The 21,095-nt window shown below is 42.4% G+C and overlaps 1 protein-coding gene across 1 annotated transcript; it reads left to right on the forward strand.

Annotated features, from left to right (window-relative positions):
• The first annotated feature begins 642 nt into the window (after positions 1-642).
• TM4SF4 (transmembrane 4 L six family member 4) lies at positions 643-20,757 on the forward strand. Its single transcript, XM_060011405.1, has 5 exons — positions 643-1,048; positions 1,819-1,908; positions 13,977-14,116; positions 18,830-19,019; positions 20,158-20,757. Exons 1-5 carry the CDS (start codon positions 875-877, stop codon positions 20,173-20,175), a joined length of 612 nt encoding a protein of 203 aa, XP_059867388.1. The 5' UTR covers positions 643-874; the 3' UTR covers positions 20,176-20,757.
• Positions 20,758-21,095: the final 338 nt, after the last annotated feature.

The following is a 21,095-nucleotide window of genomic DNA, read 5'->3' on the forward strand; positions in this document are numbered from 1 at the left end:
TCCACCCAATGCCGACCTCCCTTTCCCCTTATCCTTTGTAAAGGTGGAGCTTTTTATTCCTGCATGGAAGCTATAGGTGAACAAGGTGATTGGGAAAACAGTTTTTGCTATTTCTATCACGCCAGGTTGGGAAAGAGATAGAACTGAATGGAGTAGCAAGTATAGAAATAGAGTAATCAGGCAATAAAATAAATAGTTATTCTGATTTTGTCCTTTAAAAACTTCCTGTAGGCCTGAGCTCAGCAATACCCAACGAGGCCATCACATTGTTATTTTCCTATTGAGGAAAACAGAAGCTCTTTCAAATAACTCTTTTGCACGCTAGGCTTTCAGCAGAAAGGACAAAGACACGCACTGTAGACCATTAAGTCCTCAGGAGACATGATTTCAGCTAGGATGTAACTCAATTTTACAGTGATTTCTAAAGAGCCTGGGGGAAATAGTTCCTGATTTGTGCGGAGGCCATTGTCAGTTGAAAGGTGCAGTCGTCCCAGATGCTGTTTGTTCCAGCCCTAGGTTCAATTGCAGCAAGGTTGAGTGTCTTGTCTGTGCTGGTGGATTATTAACAGAGGTTATTGGTCTCCATGGCAAAATCGCAATGAACGTAATCTTATTTATGAGGGTGCAGAAAAAAAAAAAAGACTTCGGGTCAGGGAGAACGTATAAATGTCCATCGCCATCGAGGTTCTGCTATATTTGAGAAGCTGCAGCGACTCCAAGGACACCGTTCACAGGGCGATCTCGCTTCTCAGCTCCAACGTCTGGATTGATCTGGGGACAATTATTACGCCTCTGCGGCGGATAACTCAGAAGAGAGCCTGTAAAGGAGGCATCGAGGGGGCTCATAGCGAGACCTGCATCCTACCTCCCCGGCATGTGCACTGAGAGGTGTGCCAAGTGCCTGGGCAGCACCCTCATTCCCCTCGCTGTGTCTGGCTTCCTGGCTCACCTCCTGCTATTTTTCCCTGGAGGGAAAGTGATAGACGACAATGACCACCTTTCTGACGAGGTCTGGTATTTTGGAGGAATATTAGGAAGCGGGGTCTTGGTGAGTAAGGAAGCCTTAAAATCTCCCCAAAGGAGATTTTCGCTCCATCCTTTTAAAATTGGGTACTTACTGAACAGGAAGAGGTTTAGTTGCTAACGAAAGCCCAAGCATCGCACGATGAAAAGTCAGCACTTTAATCTTTTCCCTTCCCCGTTGGGACTTGCCAGGGGCATGTGCACTAAGTTGACTAAGTCATGAAATCCCCAAGCTTAGGCGGGCAGCTCCCATGGGTCAGTTGACTTCCCTGAACCAAACTGAGAGCCGCATAATATCTTTAACAAGATAATGCTGCGGTGGGTGCCGGGTTGAAGAGGTTGGGGAAGGAGCACGCATTTTCTAGTTAATCGATTGACTAAAACCCACCAAGAGAAGGAGGTGTCTGTGGGTTCCTCTTCCACTCTTGTGCTAATGATTTCTTTACCCCTTGTTTCCAATAGCAGTTGGGGGCCTCTGGTTTAGAGAGAGAGAGAGAGATTCATGTTTCATGCCAACTGAGGACAAGTTTCTTATCCCTATCCTAACCCACCATGTAAATGGAAACTCGGGGTGTCATATCTTGACATCTTGCCTTGGAGCTGCAGTTAGGCCAGATAGAACCTAAAGACTCCATAATACTTGTCTACCCACCAGCCAGGCTCCGTTAGCTCTTGCCGTCCTCTGGCCACCGAGTCCCACGTTGCGGATGTGGTTCCTCATACAGGCAGGCAGGCTCGGGCCCCCCCTTCACATGCCAGACCAGACCCACTCTGAGGTGCTTCTTTTGCTGGTAGATGATCTTCCCTGCGCTGGTGTTCTTGGGCCTGGAGAACAATGACTGCTGCATGTGCTGTGGCAACGAGAGCTGTGGGAAACGCTTTGCGGTGAGTTGGGGGGCGAGGGGGGAGGGGGGAGGCGCAGCCACCAGAACTGCTCCGGGGCGCACTGCCTCCTTGCGCTGGGCGTGGGGATGAGTTACCGGCCCCAGGCAGGACTCTGGGGGCGGCTGGTACAGGGATGAAAGTGGGATTCTTGCTGATGCAAAATAACAATAATCATAAAAATGTAAAACCCTTCTACTTATAGGGTATGAGTACCATTTAAAATGTTACAAACAGGCAGGGATATCAGAGTTGGAAAATTGCAGTGATGCCATGTAAGGAATGCATGCTCGGAAGGCAGAGATGGGGGCTGTGACTCTCCCTCTGCCACTTCGAAGCCCTGAGACCTTGGGCAAGTCATTTCCCTTCTCTGGCTCTGCATTGCCTCATCTGTAGAGGGGAGCTGGGACAGGATAACAGTTGGTAACATCCTCTCCCCGATAGTCCCCTAAACTCTCCATCCACACCACTGCCAGCTTCACTGCTTCAGAGGCTCAGCAATTCCCTACCTCTACCTGGATTTTACCTCGGGCCTTCTGTTTCCTTTCTCGTTTCCTGCAGCCATCCATCTTCAGTGGGCAAGCTAGAGAAACTAGGCTTCACCATTCCGAGCTGGAGTGGGAAGAAGGCTGGGAGTGGGGTTGGGTTCCATTTCCGCAACTAGGATTCTCTCTGACGTCCTCTGTTCATCTATAAGATGAGGAAGTTGGACTAGATCAGAATGTCCCAAGTACAGACAAGCTCTGCTAGTACACAGATGTGCTCTTTCAATAACATAGAAAGTTAATTTTGATTCTCCTTCAGTCCTCTCAATTCTATCAAGAAAACTCTAATGTTGATGGAAATGTCTTTACTATTTCTAATCCTTTGTAATCTCCCTCTCTACCAAGTCTCCAGCTCCAGGAATGCAAGAAACGTTAACTAGAAATTCAATAATATTTTGTTTTTGTGAGTTAATGATTCTAGTTTTTCATTCACAGAGGTGATATAAATGAATAAAATAGAGAGTTGACTTAAAGAAAAATATTGAGTTCAGGTACATTGATGTGGCAAAAATGAAGAAGGATGAACTGGAATTACTGGCTGGATGATGAGTAAGACCAGCTCCTGCTCTAATTTCCTGAGATTCAATTGTCCATCTAAGAGAACCCCGATGATGAATTACGCACTCTTACCGTAACCTCTTAAAGGGAAAGGTGTAGCAATTTGTCCTGAAACAGAATCATCTCTAACATTTCCTTCTCATCACTACTTGTTCAGTCAATTAAAAAATATCTATTGACTACATATGAAGGGCTGAGTCTAGTGCACTGCAAATACGATGATGCTTTTCCATGTGAGATCGAGGATCATTCAAAGAGAATGTTCTCACCTTTTTAACACCATCAAGCATTGGTTATTATAGCAACATTTAAAATCATCATTTACAAAGAGATGTAAAAATCAACCACAATTCATTTGCTACAATTATGTAACATGTGCTATATATAATATTTTACTAGACTTAATTACAAAGGAAAGGAATAAATATGTAACTCATTTTCTCTTTGAAATGTAATCCCACTATACCTTGTGGATTTGGGGGCAATAAATTGGAAACAAGAATTTGAAAAAAATTAGCAATTAAGAAAGTTGGATGAATTGGTTAGAAATCTAACAGCTCATTCCCTGATGCTGAGTAGAAGTCTGAAGATTAGCCAGTATAAAGCCAGGGTTTTTGTTTGTTTATTTCTTTCGTTTTTAGGTTTATACATAACCAAAGTGAGGTGCGGAACAATATTCAAAGTATTGTGCAAAGAGTGATTTTAAATTAGATTTATATGAAGTCCAAGAAGAGGCAGAAAAGTCACATTTTTACAAGCACCGTTGAGTCAATACAATCTGCCCGATTCTAGTTGTCTGATTGGGTTTCCTCACCCCACGGGGGCCATCTGCCCTTGGTGTGGGTTGAGGATGACTCCTCCTGGCCACTGGCTGACTGTCCACAAGGGTAGTGCCCGTCAAAGGACCAGCTCTGCCAGCTGGAAACAAAGACACAGCCAGGGCTGCCCTGTACCAGGCGCACCGCACTCTAGGTGGCCAGCAGAAGGATTTCTTGTTTGGGGTTCATTTGTTTGTCAGCTGCCAACTTTTAAAAGTAGAGAGATCTCACAAAAAATATCTAGATATCTTACTTCTTTTTCGAAAAACAAAAAAGTAACCTGTTACTCCTGGGCCTCCATTTTGACACAAAAACGGCCTGCACTGGGCGTGACTGAGCTCTTCACCCACCCCTAAGGGCCACTGGGTTCATGCCCCTGCTTTAGAGCCAAGTTTCCTTAAGGTTCTGAGGTTCTGGAGCAATCATCAGTTTCTAAAGAAAGGTATTTACAAACATTTTGTCAGACAAAAAGAAAAAAAGCTGCAGCATAATTTGATTGGTACTATAATGCTAAAGGTTTGAATTAGTTTTCCAAAGGCTCACAGCCTTCCCCTCCAGTGTTTAAGGAACACTGGGCTTCTGAGGAACGTGGTGTAAGAAATCCTGTTGGGCAGAAAGGTCTGTGAGGCAGGAACAGACTAGGCCAAGGGCTGCTGAGCTAAATCCTGCGGCTGTCTTCACAGCTTTGCTCTCCATCGTTTGTTTCCTGGTCTCTCTCTCTCCTCTCTTCTTTGCTGCATCTTTCTGGAATATTCCCCAGAAGTCAGCTGCATCATTCTCTTCCCTTCTCTTGGGTAGTAAAACCAGGACATATGAATCAATAGTGGAAGCAGGATGTGATGGCTGTAGAGATAAAGCAAGACAGTGAGCTGGGAAAAAAAAAAAATCTTGAGGTCACCTAATTGGTAGTTTCATAGTGAAACTAAAAAATAGAGGCAAACTCTCCTCTGAGGCAGAGCAAGACTGAAACCCAGTCCCAGGGATCTGCAATCTTTTAAATAAATTAGGGTAAATGAGAGTTGAGAAAAGGGAGCCCTGGGGCAAAAGCTATGAGAAGAGGGTGACTTCCAAGGTGGGCTTTGGAACCCCTGGCCTGGGTTTGTAGTTAGGTCTCAACCTCGTTCTCCAAAACTGGAGGTGCCCTAGCTGCTGATCTGTGGTTGGTCAAGGTCTCCTGCCCTCTAATCCTTAAAGAAAGAAAAAAATTTGACATCTCAGGGTCCAATGGGACAGCTGATTAATTTTATCAATGCTTTTGTGTTAAGTATATTCTTTAATAAGAGCCTTTAGAAGACCTTGACCTTGACTCAGAAGAGTGTCTCTAATAATGGGCCTGATAAAGGAGATATTTAGGGGTAGGCTGGCATTTCAGCATTCTGAAAGTATATCAGGCCGATAAAGCCCCCCCCCCCGCCCCCCAACCCATAGGCAGTGTCAGATGATTGACAGACCTGTTCTGAAGGAGGATCTTGGATAGTTCATAAATCAGTCTATTCACTGTAGAGTCAGCACTTCTCCCCATGACCAGCTCGGCTCACCAGTGCCCCTTAGGGATGCCTCCTGTGTAAGTACTTCTGCCGTCAGTACTTCCTGAGGCCAAGAGCACAGCCGCCTCTGCATTCCTTGGAAGGACAGCCCGTTGGAGGGGGATGTAAGAAGACACTTCTTTTGAAATAACCGATTATCTTAAAAGGAGAAATAACGTATGAAACCCTATTTCTTCAGTAAATGTTTTCTTGGCTTCAAAATCCTCTGCTGTAAAATGGACCGTGGCAGTTGCTACCTTTCGTAAGGACATTGCAAGAATGGGGGAAGAGGTTGCAAGCCTTAGCGTGCAGGGCAGGGGAGAGTAGTACCAAGTGCCTGGGGGTACTGAGGAATCATAGGTCCTCAATAAATGCTTGTTGGATGAATGAAGTAAATGAACGTTCTGGGAGGATTTCAGGTGATTTCCGTACTTGACCAGGCTCAATTCTCACAACAGCCCCTAATGAGTTAGGCATTAAACTTCTCGTTTTATAAATAAGGAAACTGAAGCTCTTGCAAGTTGAGTTTCCGATCACCACACCCGCGACGCCCCTGTCTGTCTTCCCGGGCTTTCCAAGGCTGAGGCAGAAAATACAGGAGGACATTCACGTTTAAGCGAGAAAACACTTCAAGTAATATCTATGTACCTCTTAGAAAACTTGCTGAGAGGAACCTTCGTGCCCACCAGAGATGTTCCCCCAACATGTTGCCACTGCCCAAGCCTCAAAATACCATGTCTCCGAACCACCCACCCTTCCCCCCTTCTCAGCCTCCCGCCCCTCCTCCATTTGCTTCAGCTGACACAGTACACACCACGGACCAGGGCAGAGCTGGGATCTCATCCCACATGGTCCGCCTCCAGAGCCCGGTAGAGGGGGAGGCCTTAAAGCTGCCACATGGTGAATTCGGGAGCATTTTCTTCCGTTTCAACGGAAGTATTTACAGCATATACATTAACACATATTTCTTTAGAAATACAAACTGAACATGAGCGCTGAGCAACCATAAGACAGTCAGCCTGTCTACTTTTATTTTTCTCCCCAGAGCTATACTCTCTGTATTTCTGGAAGGTTAAAGTATGTGAGGCTATGATTATTAAAACATTATAATATAGCAATGACACTTATCAAGTGCTTGTTAATGTCATGGGAAATGATCCAAATCTTGGAAATAGGCGAAAGAGATTTCTGGGTATCCCCACAGTGAAGTACCAGGCATTACCTACCCCACCTGGGGGTTATCTGATTTGCGAGACAATGTGTACATTTGATTCCCTATTTCCTATTTTTGATTAGTTATCTTACATATTATGATCTCTGGGAGACGGGTAGTTATTATCGAGGCTTATTTTACAGAAGAAGAAATGGAGATCTTAGAAAGATGACCTTCCCAAATTCATGAGGGAGGGACCAGGACTCAAACCCAGATCTGTCTGCCTGTATCCCACGTCCTTGACCACTACACTACACAGTAGTGTCCCCCTTTACTATTTATTCATTTAGAATAGGGAAAACATGTCCACAGTACAAAAACTACCACGGAAGCCACACATTCCTGACTTCAAAGTCTGGCAACGCCCTTCCCCAGAGGTTACCAGTGTTTCCAATTATTGTGTCTCCTTCCAGAAATATTCCAGGCCTTTTGCCTGTTTAGTTTAAAAAACACCAACTTGAAGCATCTGCTCCCTGACATATTCAACTTGATTTCAATAACTTCTCTTTTAACATGAAAAGTTTTGTATCATGAAACCCATGATAAATGGAATGTACTTCATCTCATTTTAAGATTGATAATAGCTCAGAGTAGTAAATTTAGCAATTTTTTAAAGACTTCTGAACACGAAATGACTTAAAACAAAGTGACATATAGTGTACCTTGCTTCATGTAGGTCATCCATTCTGGAAAAGTTATGAAAAATTATTTAGAGTATTTTTTTTTATTTCAAGTTGAGATATTTCAAATGTGAATACAAAAACAAAACATACTACCTGTAGCTTTATGAAATTGTAACCTGATGCCATATTTTCTTCAGAAAGTTTTGTAAAGAAATAAAACCTTATTGCTTCAATTGAGGGTCACTGTCTTGCCCTCCTCTGTTATACATCCCTCCCTCCTGCGAGTAACCGTAATCAGGGAATCAGTACAGCCCATATCCATCCATTTTTTTTAACTTTTACTACCAAAAATTAATCTTCCACATGTTCTAGACTGTACTGTCCAATACAGGAGCCACTATCCACATGCGGCTATTGAGCGTATGAAATGTGGCCAATCAAAATTGAGATGTACTAATTTCGTTCTTTTACATGCAGCTAGAGGCAGGACGGGAATAAAGGTGCAGACCTACTAGAGAATGCACTTGAGGATATGGGGAGGAGGAAGGGTAAGCTGGGACAAAGTGAGAGAGTGGCATGGACATACGTACACTACCAAACGTAAGGTAGATAGCTAGTGGGAAGCAGCCGCATAGCATAGGGAGATCAGCCCGGTGCTTTGTGACCACCTAGAGGGGTGGGATAGGGAGGGTGGGAGAGAGGGAGACGCAAGAGGGAAGAGATATGGGGATATATGTATACGTATAGCTGATTCACTTTGTTATAAAGCAGAAACTAACACACCATTGTGAAGCAATTATACTGCTATAAAGATGTTATAAATAAATAAATATAAATAAATTTTTTTAAAAAAAATTGAGAGGTACCTGGGACTTCCCTCGCGGTCCAGTGGTTAAGACTCTGCGCGTCCACTGCAGGGGGCGTGGGTTCAATCTCTGGTGGGGGAACTAAGATCCCGCATGCTGCGAGTTTGGCCACAGAAAAAAAAAAAAAGAAAAATTGAGATGTACCATAAGTATAAAACACATACCAGATTTCAAAGAACTGGTAAAAAGAAGAATGTAAAATATCTCATTAGTAGTTTTTATATTGATGACCTGTTGAAATGATAATATGTTGGATATGCTGAGTTAAAGGAAATATATTATCAAAATTAATCTCATTTTTTTATACCTTTTAAGAAGTGTCACTAGAAAATTTTAAATTATGTATGTGGCTCGCATTATGTTTCAGTTGGACAGTGTTGGGATAGAGGTGCTTACAAGGGGGACTCTTCGATAAAGGGGAAAATTATCTCATTGCTATTTTATATTAACTTGGTTTTTCATTTACTCAGACTTGCCTAAAATGAGGACTGTTTGCCTCTGTACTCACTTTTTGTGTCTGTAAACATTGCCTGCGACACGTTCCAGGAATGATATCTAAAATCCTCCACTCATCTCACACAGCAGGAATAGCACAAGACAGATTTCTCCTCTCATTACCAGCCAGTGGATGATGAAATCCGGAGTTGCTTTAGTCAAAGGGGCCATCTGGAACCACCCACCCCTTTCTTCTGTTTGCCACCAGAAACCGAGGCCAGGGAGGGGGGGGCCTGGGTGACTGAGGAGGCCGGAACCCTGGTTTCCGCAGACTTCCAGACTGCCTTCCTGGAAAAGTGATTTTTCTTTTCTATGACAGCAATTTTAGATACTCTTCCATTCTTAATAATCAATAGTTTCATGATTCCTGACTAATAATTAGAACTCAAGATCAGAAGGTCAAATAAGCAAAAAGATATTTTTTTTCTTATCAGTCGTTTTATTTCTGTGAGAGAACCAATGTCATTCACAGAGAAATTTGCAAATTAATAGAATATCTGGCGCTAGTGGCAGTGTGTTTTCTGTGTGTGTGTGTATTTGAAGAGGTGGTAGGTACAGGATACTAGACTGGGAGGGAGACCCAGTTCTTTTTTTTTGTTTTTTGTTTTTTTGAAGTATAGTGGCTGTACAATATTATATGTTACAGGTGTACCATATAGTGATTCACAATTTTTAAAGGTTATACTCCATTTATAGTTACTATAAAATTTTGGCTATATTCTCCGTGTTGTCCAATATATCCTTGTAGCATGTTTTATACCTAATAGTTTGTATGTCTTATCCTCCAACCCTATGCTGCCCCTTCCCCTGAGACCCCAGTTCTTTTTTTTTTTTTTTTTTTTTTTACGGTACACGGGCCTCTCACTATTGTGGCCTACCCCGTTGCGGAGCACAGGCTCTGGACACGTAGGCTCAGCGGCCATGGCTCACGGGCCCAGCCGCCCCGCAGCATGTGGGATCCTCCCGGACCGGGGCACGAACCCGTGTCCCCTGCATTGGCAGGCGGACTCTCAACCACTGCGCCACCAGGGAAGCCCAGACCCCAGTTCTTAATCTAGCTCAGCCACCTTCTAGATGTGTGCTTTGAGAAGGTCACAAAAGCATGGGCTTTGGAAACAAGTGGCCATGGACTGATCCTACTCCCACCACTTTACTCTTTGTTTGACTTAGAGCAATTATCTTAATTTCTAGTAGTCTCAGTTTCCTGTCTGGAAAATGTAGATAATCACACCCACCTCACAGGTTTGTTGAGAAGATTAAATGAGATAATACGTCTAAGGCTGTCACAGAATGAAGCTCTTTGCATTATCTAGAAAGTGAGATGATTGCACTAGAAGGTTTTTGAGATCGTCATTTTTGTGAAAACATAATTATAAGAATATTTAACCATTTATTTAGTGGAAATTCTGGCTTTTGAACACTTTTAAGCAATTTTAAGATGAGAGACCCTTCCTTCACAGAATCTTCTTTTTTCATTGAGACAATCCAATCCATCCCAAGGACCACATGTCAAAAATGTTTCCAGACCACTCAGAGCCTCACTCTGAAAGGACAAGAGGTAAAACATTAGGAAAAACTGACCTGAGCATAAGCTTTCAATTGCTCTACTGGAATGTTCTAGCCATTCCTAGATTAACACCAGCTGTGTCTAACTAAACAGCAAGTTGATTGGAGCATGGAGGTTGCTCAGAGACAGAGAAGTAGCTAGATAAGCTCTCGTTAAATTGGAGCAGCATCTCCCAAAGTGTGTCGTTGCAAGGGCTCAAGGGAAGAAGTTATAGGCTCCTATGAGATCAGAAAACTCTGCAAATTACAATATACACCCAAATATAAGGTGAAACTTTGTATAAAACCACCTCTTATTTTCCCAGAAAGCAGTTTCAAAAAAAGTTATTTGACTAACGTGAATATACGCATAAGCGTTCTGTGATATATGCATATTTTAAAGCACATGTATAAAATATAAAATAATTTTAATATATTGATTTTGAAATATTACTTCTTTCCTCTCATTTATTTTAAAATGTTTTCATGTTTTTTGACCTTAATGTCTTTGCTCCCACTAAAGACACCACTGGAGCCAGCAAAAGTTTCCCACAGCACATCTTTTTTTTCCATTTAATGACATTTTTGTATCCGTGTATGATGCTGTCAGCGGAAATGTCACTCAGTCATAAGTATCAATTCAGATAAGACGAAGAGAGTATTCAGACATCCCTCTTGCAAGTGTATATTAATGATCCCCACAATTGTAAACACTAAACATACTTATGTTAGAATGCCCTTTAAAAGGCTTGTTAACTATAATATCTGGAACTAGGAATTGTGAGGTCAACTTTCCTAGAACAATTAGCAAATCTGTGTTAAGAAGGAAATATTTAAATAATTCTGTCATCCAACAGTAATTGGGTTGTTTCTGACTAATGTCTTTCCCACACAATACTTGTTTGTTCAAATTTGAGGAAATGTCCTATTACCTGACGGATGAAATAAGGGCACAGCTCTAAAGCAAGTCCCTCACTTCTGAGGGATAATTTGAGAGCTAATAATTTTCCTTACATTCCAGTATACATAGTATATCCCCTCCTTGGAGCTCCATACATATTAGCATATCACAAAGATTCTTAGAAGTACAACAGGAATGAAACCTATTTAACTTTATACAATTCAACAATTTCCAAAATTATTCAACAAGACATCCTTTGGAAAAGAGATTGCCTGTTCTAACACAATAAAATGACCCAAATTTTAATTTACTTCTGACCTAGATTATATTCACAATGTTCTTGATGGTGGGAATGGGTTTAGGATACCCTAGGCATAAAAATTAAGAGGAAGAATCTAAATACTGAGTATATGAACTTTAGTCATTGAAAATATCCAATAAGTAGTTATCCAGTGCCTTTGATAAGCTGGGGAGGGAAAAAAAAAACAAACAAACTGTTGGTGGTAGGGCTGGAGCAATGTCCTAACTATCTTCAAATAACCCACTGTCCATGGCTTCAAGGAGTTTGTCCTCTGGCTGGGGAAGACAGACATAAACAGCTATGCAGTGATGTGTTATATATACTGTGCTATGATGGGAGCTGATACAATCTAGAGCCCTGGAGGTGGGAGATATGGATGCTGAAAACTTGGCCACTGTTCACCAGTGCCAAATTGAATCTCTGAGACAGAGTTTTGTGTGAAGTAGAAAAGAATAGCTTTATTGCTTTGCCTGGCAAAGGAGAACACAGCAGGTTCATGCCCTGAAAAACTGTGTCCCAACCCAGGAGGATTTGGTGAGGAGTTTTATAGCAATGGTTCAAGGGCAGCTTTGCTGATAAGGATCAGGGTGTATGCAGGGCCTGAACTTCTTTAATCTGATCTCAAGTGGTATCCTGATGAGCTTCTCAAGGTTATCAAACTGTGACATTCTCTGGAATGAAGAAAGCTAACATCTTCCATTTGTTGAGGGTTTTAGTTCTATAAAGAGCTCAAAGATATTATTATGTGTATCCCTTGAGTTGGAACCAGGACCTGCCCCAAGGCTGAATTACTGTTTCTTGGCTATTCCTCCCTTGTCTCTGCATCCTCTCCATTCCCTGATTAGCAACTGTTCAAATCTGCTCTTTGGGATTCTGGGAAGGTCATGGAGGCTAGAGTCTGTTCCCTACAAACAAGAAACAGGGACATGGAAAGGCTTCCATGCCCAGGAACTCCACAGGGTCTTGTTCTCTTTCAATATGAAGAAGGGAATGGTCAGTTCTACTTGGGAAGTCAGACACGGTGCATGGAGCCAGAGCTCAGTCTTGGAAAGTTGCATCAAAAATACATTTATAGGGACTTCCCTGGTGGCGCAGTGGTTAAGAATCTGCCTGCCAATGCAGGGGACACGGGTTCAAGCCCTGGTCCGGGAAGATCCCACATGCCACGGAGCAACTAAGCCCATGAGCCACAACTACTGAGCCTGCGTGCCACAACTACTGAAGTCCATGTGCCTAGAGCCCATGCTCGACAACAAAGAGAAGCCACCACAATGAGAAGCCCGTGCACCTCAACGAAGAGTAGCCCCTGCTGGCTGCAACTAGAGAGAAAGCGCACACACAGCAACGAGGACCCAACGTAGCCCAAAATAAATAGATAAATAAATAAATTTTCAAAAAAAAATACATTTGTATATGATATGACATATGATATGAATATGAACCCCAGCTAAATAGATTACACAGATTCCAGTTGCCCAGGCACAGTTAGATCCTCTCTACACTCTAACCCCACCCTCAAACCCTCAAATATATACTGTAAAAAGATTGATAGTAATACAGGGAAGGGGAAAGAGGAAGTATCTGACATTTAACTTGGGTTATCACATCTAACTTAGGTAGGCTTTATCATGTCCATTTTATAGATGAGAAACTGAAAGCCAGTCATCACACAGAGAAAAGTAGCAAAACTGAGATTTGAGACTGGGTTCTGCTGACTTTTAAACTCTTGTACTTTGCACTACACCTTCATGTCCCAAAGCAATAGAGGTGATCATTTTCCACCTCTATTTACAGAATTATTAACGTTTCCACATTACTGTCTAATTACTGTTTAGAATGGACATTGCCTCTCTAGGCCCCCTTTTTTTTTTCTCATCTCTAAGAGGGAGTTAGCCTGGATAGGCTCCAGGATTGTTTCTGCCTTTTATATTCTATATTCTATCTTGATTTTATAATTTAAAACAAAGATGTAGTACAATCTGTTTTTCACTAACTAATCTGTCATATAAAAATATTTAAAAGAACTGGAATCGTTGGACTTGTGTAACCCAAAGAAGAGAAAACTAACAGAGGGTGGAAGGGGTGGAGAGATGTCATATAGAAAATATTTTTGTGTAAGATATAAAATATCTTCAGATATTTTAAATGTTGCTACCACATGGAAGAGAGGTTGGACTTAATCTTTTTGAACTCAAGGAATGTAACTAGGACGGATGAGGAGAAATTCTAGACTTCTACCCTTTCTCATAAGCAGAACCTTCCTGCCACATGAGGTCCCACTGTGACCTAGCCTCAGTGAGATGATTGGACCACAGAACTGAAGATCACTTCCCATTCTAAGATTCTTTGATTCTGTAATAGACTGGTCTTCCACATTAGGCCTGTGAAGGACAATTTGTTCTTAGCAAGGTTAAAAATCCTGGTTCAAAGGTATCAAACCATAACTAGCACTTGGGTCATCAATGAATAGGTGAAAAAGATGGGGATGGGGTTGGAGAAAGGGACATGAGACACCAAAATTCATTCTAGGAGACTCCACAGGCCCCATTTCCAGTAAAAACTGGCTGCATACCCCGTAACTTCCCCATATTCACCATGCTCAATAACAGGCCAGTTAGGTGTGCTCTGTGTAATCTCTGGACACCTTAAGAACCTGGCGGTCTCTCTCCTTCTCTTTCAGATGTTCACCTCCACAATATTTGCTGTGGTTGGAGTCTTGGGTGCCGGATACTCATTTATCATCTCAGCTGTCTCAATCAACAAGGGTCCAAAATGCCTCATGGTCAATAACAGCACGTGGGGCTACCCCTTCCTGGACGGGTAAGGTACACCCTTCAATGCTCACATGTCACCATCTGGGGCACCAGCAGGTAAAGGCCCACGGGGGACACTGTTCAAGGTCCGCCATCTTCAGTTTACAAGTCTCAGGCATGCTGCTCCTTTGAGGCAGAGCTGGAGTTGTGGGGTGAAGTTACACAAGATCTCACCTCTAGGTGCTCTTTTGACAGACACCAGGAGAAATAATGGAAGAGGGCACGTCAGTTGGCCTGAGGGAAGGAGGTTGGTGGTGTCACCTCTTGCATTCAGACATTTATTAGCGGGCTTCCCTGGTGGCGCAGTGGTTGAGAATCTGCCCGCCAATGCAGGGGACACGGGTTCGTGCCCCGGTCCGGGAAGATCCCACATGCCGCAGAGCAACTAGGCCCGTGAGCCACAACTACTGAGTCTGCGCGTCTGGAGCCTGTGTTCCGCAACAAGAGAGGCCATGATAGTGAGAGGTCCGCGTACCGCGACGAAGAGTGGCCCCCGCTTGCCACAACTAGAGAAAGCCCTCACACAGAAACGAAGACCCCACACAGCAAAAATTAATTAATTAATTAATAAACTCCTACCCCCAACATCCTCTTTAAAAAAAAACAAAACATTTATTAGCATCAACATGAGGCAACTAATAATATTAATAAACAGGGAGCAGTGCCTTCCATTGAAAATCTTATAATAGAAAACGAGAATGACTGCTCATTAAGCTCAAAGGCTTCCACTAATACCCCAAATGATGGATAACTAAACAATCTCTTAAGGTGCAGATTTATGGAAAACGACCTTGAAAGCACTGTAGGTTCTTCATGAGAGTTATTGTTAATAGAACTCATTAAAGTAACAATATTTTCACGGTACTTTGTAGTTTAGAAAGAACTTTTTTAAAAATAAATTTATAATTTAATCTCCACAACAACGTCAAGAGGTAGTAACTCCCCACTGAGGCAGACTGAATAAGTGTGATGTGCTCCAAGTCTCACAATTAGTGGGCAGCAGAGACAGGGAGCAAACTCTCGTCTTCTAACTTCGAGTATTATTAGTCTTTTTATATTACACATCCCTCTGCCCCTAGACCGCACTGCTCAAGGCAGTAGACAGTTGCCATATGTGTCTACTTAAACTTAAATTCATGTAAATGAAATAAAGTTTAAAATTCCTCAATCACACTAGCCATATTTCAAGCACTCAGTAGCTGCACACGGCTATTAGGGACTATATATATATATATATATATATATTTGTGTGTGTGTGTGTGCGGTACGCGGGCCTCTCACTGTTGTGTCCTCTCCCGTTGCGGAGCACATGGGCCATGGCTCACGGGCCCAGCCGCTCCGCGGCATGTGGGATCCTCCCGGACCGGGGCAAGAACCCGTGTCCCCTGCATCGGCAGGCGGACTCTCAACCACTGCGCCACCAGGTAAGCCCCTCAGCTTTTTTTTTTTTTTTACACTTTCTAAATAATGTCTTTTTTTAAGCAGTACATTTCTTGTAATTGGAGTATAGTTGGTGTACAATATTACATAAGTTACAGGTGTACAATGTAGTGATTCACAATTTTTAACAGTTAAACTCCATTTATAATTATTATAAAATATTGGCTGTATTCCCCGTGTTGTCCAATATATCCTGTAGCTTATTTTATACCTAATTGTTTGTACCTCTTAATCCCCTCCCCCATGTTGCCCATCCCCCCTCATCTTCTTAATCTGTGTATATGTTCATTCATTCAGTGAATATTTCCTGGGGCATTGTTCAAGAAAACTAGCACCTCCTCGTAGGATTGGGAGGGATGATGGAACGCAGCTTGCCCAGCGCCCAGAACACGGGCAGGACCCCGTACATGAAAGCTGCTCATTTACTGAACACTCCCTGTGCTGGAACTGGGGACAGCGATGGGGACATGGTCTCCACCCTTGTGGATGTATAGCCACAAAGAGAAGACAGACAAATGGACAGATGCGGACAGCTCAGGGTCCTGGGCACTGTGTACCAGAAGGAACCAGAGGGCTGGGAAGCACAGAAGGGGTACCACAGCCAGCTGAGGGCAGGAACATCAAGGGGTCTGTCTCAGAGGAGGTGGCGCCCGAATTCCCCAGGCAAAGCCCTCGGGCTCCCCTGCTCCTTCCTTCAGCTACCTTTGCTGCTGGCAAGAAGTGAGTTGTATGAAATCCATGGTGTTCTACTCTGAGTGATGGAATTACTGCATCTCAGGTGGGACCGCCCTTCACGATGATGAGATTCAGTGGGTTTAAACTCCTCATGTCACAGAATGTGGAAGCATGGTTTAGCCTCCAGATGCATGAAAAATTAGGGCCCTCTCACCTGGGGTTGGAGGGTTGGACGCAGCAATCATTTCCCGAGATCTGAGACTCTCAGAACCTGAGAGTTTGGGGGGAAAGAAGAAGGGCCTGTGGAACAGCTATCCGTGAGGGTTTGTAAGGGGTGAGGCAGCAGCTGGAGTGAAACTGAGAGGATTTCTCCACCCAAACTCAATCCTTGCTTCCAAATTCCCCCGTGAGCGGTTCAACAATATCACCACCAGGGGGTGGTGTCGTCCCACCGCTGGACAAACTCTTCAGCCGAGGGTCCAAACTGGGGACTGCCAATTACTTCACCTTAGGATCTTTTCTTTATAAAATGTGCCTGGAAAATATTGTCTTCTTGTAACCTCTTATAATCATCAAGTTGAAAAATTGTAAAGATAGGAAGGACTACATGGAAAAAAACAGAATGGAAAAATGAGTGTTTTAAAAATAACATAATGGGGGCTTCCCTGGTGGTGCAGTGGTTAAGAATCCACCTGCCAATCTTCCTGGACACGGATTGGAGTCCTGGTCCGGGAAGATCCCACATGCCGCAGAGCAACTAAGCCCGTGCACCACAACTACTGAGCCCACGTGCCACAACTACTGAAGCCCACGCGCCTACAGCCCGTGCTCCACAAGAGAAGCCACTACAGTGAGAAGCCCGCGCACCACAACGAAGAGCAGCCCCCGCTCACCGCAACTAGAGAAAGCCCACGCACAGCAACGAAGACCCAACGCAAACAAAAATAAATTTTAAAAATAATAGTAACATAATGAAAAGAAGTCTTATACAGCCATACATAGGTATATTATCTCAGTGAAATTTCACAATTGTGAGGTTGTTCTCAGCCCATTTTATAGATGAAGAAAATGATGTGAAGGCCAGGGGGTGGGGGGTGGTAGGTGACTTGTATGAGGAATACACAGCCAGTGAGAGGAATGCTTGGATTCAAACCCAGGTCCATCTGAATCCAAAATACCAGCCTTTTTCTTTTAGACCAGACTGCTCAGCTTAAGTAAAATAATAACAATATCAGGGTTTATGGAAAACTTACGATATGCTAGGCACTGTTCTAAGTGCTTTACTAGCGTTAACTCATTCAATCCTTATTTAACCCTATGATTTGATATCGTCATTCCCATCTTACAGAGAGATACACAAGTCACACAGCCAGTGAGCTGCCAGAACCTGTATTCTCATGGGAAGGTGAATGAATGTGATAAACAGTGTTTTATTTTTCAATCAAGAGCGAAAGTCTCATTCTTCCCTTTATCTCTTCTGCTCGACTAAACTCTGGGGCATCTTCCATCATTTCAAAGATTTTTCAAAATCTTAATACAGAATGTATCGCAAATACATGTGTGCTGATGCATTGGAGGAATCATCAGAGACGGATGGTCAAAATGATCTAAAAACAATGAGGTGGAGATGACTTTAGTAGTCAGACGGAGAGTTTCCTCTTGAGGCCTTGAAAGGAGAGAGGACGCGTAAAGGAAGAGGGAGAGACCAATTTGTGGCTTTAAGAACGTGAGAAGGAATATAAAGATGCAGAGACTTTACCCGCTCTACCCTCATTGTTGTCTTAAAGATACCACACTTCACATTTCTCCTTCAGGCACGATGCCCTTGATATTGCAGTGGACTCCTAATGTATATATTGTATAAATATATTGCAGTTTCTCCTATTTCAAAGTTTTCATAAAATGTGTATTAAGGCAGCAGATTATTTCTTTCTTTTAGTTAATTAACTCTTTTTGCAGGTGGAATCCCTACCTCTTCACAAAAATATAGCTGAGTCAGTTCACAATTTGGCTAGAAGTAGGCCTTAAAAGAATCGAGCTCTTCCCTTTAACTATACGACACAACTGTACTTTACATGGCTTCACACGGCCACTAGACGTGACAGATAACTTATCAGAAGTCCAAAAGGTCCCTAAGGACAATAGTAGGATAAAGGCCGTGAATATTTGTGAGATTCTGCTCCTGCAGTGTCTTCATTTTCATTGCCCCTTAATAGATATTAAACTTACCCATCCTCCTGGTCAGCTCACAAAAATCACTCTGTCACTCAGTAGCTGTGTGAGCTGGGGTAAGTCACTTAACCACTCTGTGCCTCAATGTTCTCATTTGTGAAATGGAAGAAAAGAACCATAAAGTTTCTATGAGAAATAAAGGAGTGAATACGTGTTAAATGTTCAGAACGGGGTCTGGCACCTTAGTCTATACTCAATAAAATTGTTAGGTATTGTTTTTAAAAGTGTTGTTATTATGGGATTTTTTTTTTCTCATGGAGCTTATATCTTGGATAGATAGTATTGCAGAAGAAAAATCGTTATGGTGACTTTCTAGCCTAGGGTATTGCGCACTTTTTACCAACATCTCCTTTTTTCCTCATGTTCCCGACAGAGATTACCTCAGGGACAGGGACTTATGGAGCCAGTGCGAAAAGCCTGACAACGTGATTCCCTGGCATCTGACCCTCTTCTCCATCCTGCTGATCATAGGGGCGGTTCAGATACTTATCTGTGCCATCCAGGTGATCAACGGCCTCCTGGGGACCCTGTGTGGAGACTATCAGTGCTGTGGCTGCTGTCGGGTGAGTTGGGGTCTTTGTCTTTCCTTCTCGGCACGCAGCTGAGGGAAGTTCTGCTCTCGGTGATGCTAACGTACCCAGGCTGAAGCTGACCAAAGTTTTCAGTCTTACCCCTACTCCATATACATGTAGAAGTTTATCATGATGTTTACATGAAGAGCCCCACAGGAAGTGGACATCTGTTACAGGCACATATTGTCAGGAATACGCATCACGGTCTGTCCCCAAATGTTTTATTTCCTAAATAGATCTAGAAGTGGGTTAAAGTCGTCAAGTAATATATGGAAGGGTATTTTCTTTCCCTTGGAAAAGATATAGAAGAGAAAACTCATTCTTAAGTGCAAAAAATAAAACAAAATCATTTTGGGATTTACTCTCCAAATAAGACTGTAAATGATCAACAATATGAAAAATAAAAATAAACCTATGGACAGTAGGACAAGGTGATTACTTCAACTACTGAGCAAGCCAGATCAGTCAATTATTCATACACATAAAGTTATTTTAAAGCACAGATCGAAGTATGAGGAAAAAAATTAAATAGAACTTGAGAGTTGGGGACTTACCTGCTGGTCCAGTGGTTAAGACTCCGTGCTTCCACTGCAAGGGGCACAGGTTTGATCCCTGGCCAGGGAACTAAGATCCCACATGCCAAGCAGCACAGCAAAAAAAAAAAAAAAAAAAAAGCATCCAATCCATGTTAGTAACACAAGGCTCAGTACATTGTACTGACTGTTATTTCCTCAAGAGGATGGAAATCCATGTGACAGCATATCTTCAAGGAAAGGAACACAGTCTCTGGGTTTCACCTCCCCAGGTTCTCTACTTATGAAGTCCTGGCTCCTCTACTTATTAACTGTGGCTTCAGATACATCACTTGAGCCCCATATCAAAATTTATTTTAATAATAAAATGATGGAAAATAAAATGAAGCTTCCACACCTATAGCCTAAGCACAAGTTAAGTAACAGATTAAAACTCTGAAACAAAGTCAGAAAAGTACAGAAAACATTCAGTAGGTAACCAATAAGGGGTAGGAGTAATCAGGAATAAGAGGGCTGATGGGGAGGGGAAAGGGACGGGAGGAGAAAGCAAAGAAAAAAAATGATGTTGTAATTAATTAACCTTTTCTACCTTCTAGGGAGATGGACCAGTCTAAACCTCCATGATGAGCTGCCCTAACTTAATGGTGTGTGAGAAGATACATTAAACTTATTCTTCTCTTCTTGGGGTTGCCAATTCCTATCTGCTTCCTAACTGACAAAACTTAGGGAGGCCAGAGTTATTCCTTCTCCTTTCCAACCAGGTCAGCTCACCTTAGAGTTTCATGTTAGTTTCAAATAAAAAATAGTTTGGCCACTTAAGTAATACTTATGAATCTTTCAAATTAGCTTCCTCTTAGAATCGAAGAGCAGGTTCAAAGCAAATATTTCATAATTTTTTCTTTGAGTGAAAAATGTATAAGGTCACATGTACTGCCACACTGCTTCTTTGTATATAGAGGTGTTAATATCGTTGGAAGTTTTACGGGAGTCAAAGGAAGAAAGCACATTGAAAATGAGAAGCTAAGGCCAATTTTTATTTTTAAGATCTGTGGGAAAAAAGAACGACTGATGGATCATAAATAATTTTTATTTGTTTTCTTTTGTGCTAACATCTTTGAATTACTTGTAACTAATCTTCTGGGCCTGCCATCATTTGCAAGCGTTTCCTGTGTATATTAAATTGAAATCAAAATTCAGAGGTAATAAAGATTGTGTGCTTTTGGGGAGGTAGGGGCAAAAGATTGAATGAATAACACCCTCCTTTCATCTTTTCTACAAATGCTTCCTTTGCTCAAACAAAAAACAATGTTTTTAAAAAGCTGATTTGGGTAATAATTTTGTCAGCCTGTGTATGACCCAGGATTAAGATAATAAGTGTTATCAGTTCTACGTGTTATGTTAAGACATTAGCTTTGGTTTTATGAGTCAGGCACTAATATGGAGTCAAATCCATTCTGATGATTTCAGCTCAAACCCCAACTACCCACATATCAGCTTGGGGATCCTGGGAAAGTTGCTTTCTAAGTCTCAGTTT

Source organism: Delphinus delphis, chromosome 4 (genome assembly GCF_949987515.2).
Source record: "Delphinus delphis chromosome 4, mDelDel1.2, whole genome shotgun sequence".
NCBI lineage: Eukaryota > Metazoa > Chordata > Mammalia > Artiodactyla > Delphinidae > Delphinus > Delphinus delphis.

Coding starts and splice junctions, on each gene's coding strand:
- TM4SF4 (XM_060011405.1), top strand. CDS start 875: ATGTGCACTGAGAGGTGTGCCAAGTGCCTGGGCAGCACCCTCATTCCC. Junction 1,909..13,976: donor GCTGTGGGAAACGCTTTGCG/GTGAGTTGGGGG, acceptor CTTCTCTTTCAG/ATGTTCACCTCCACAATATT. Junction 14,117..18,829: donor GGCTACCCCTTCCTGGACGG/GTAAGGTACACC, acceptor TGTTCCCGACAG/AGATTACCTCAGGGACAGGG.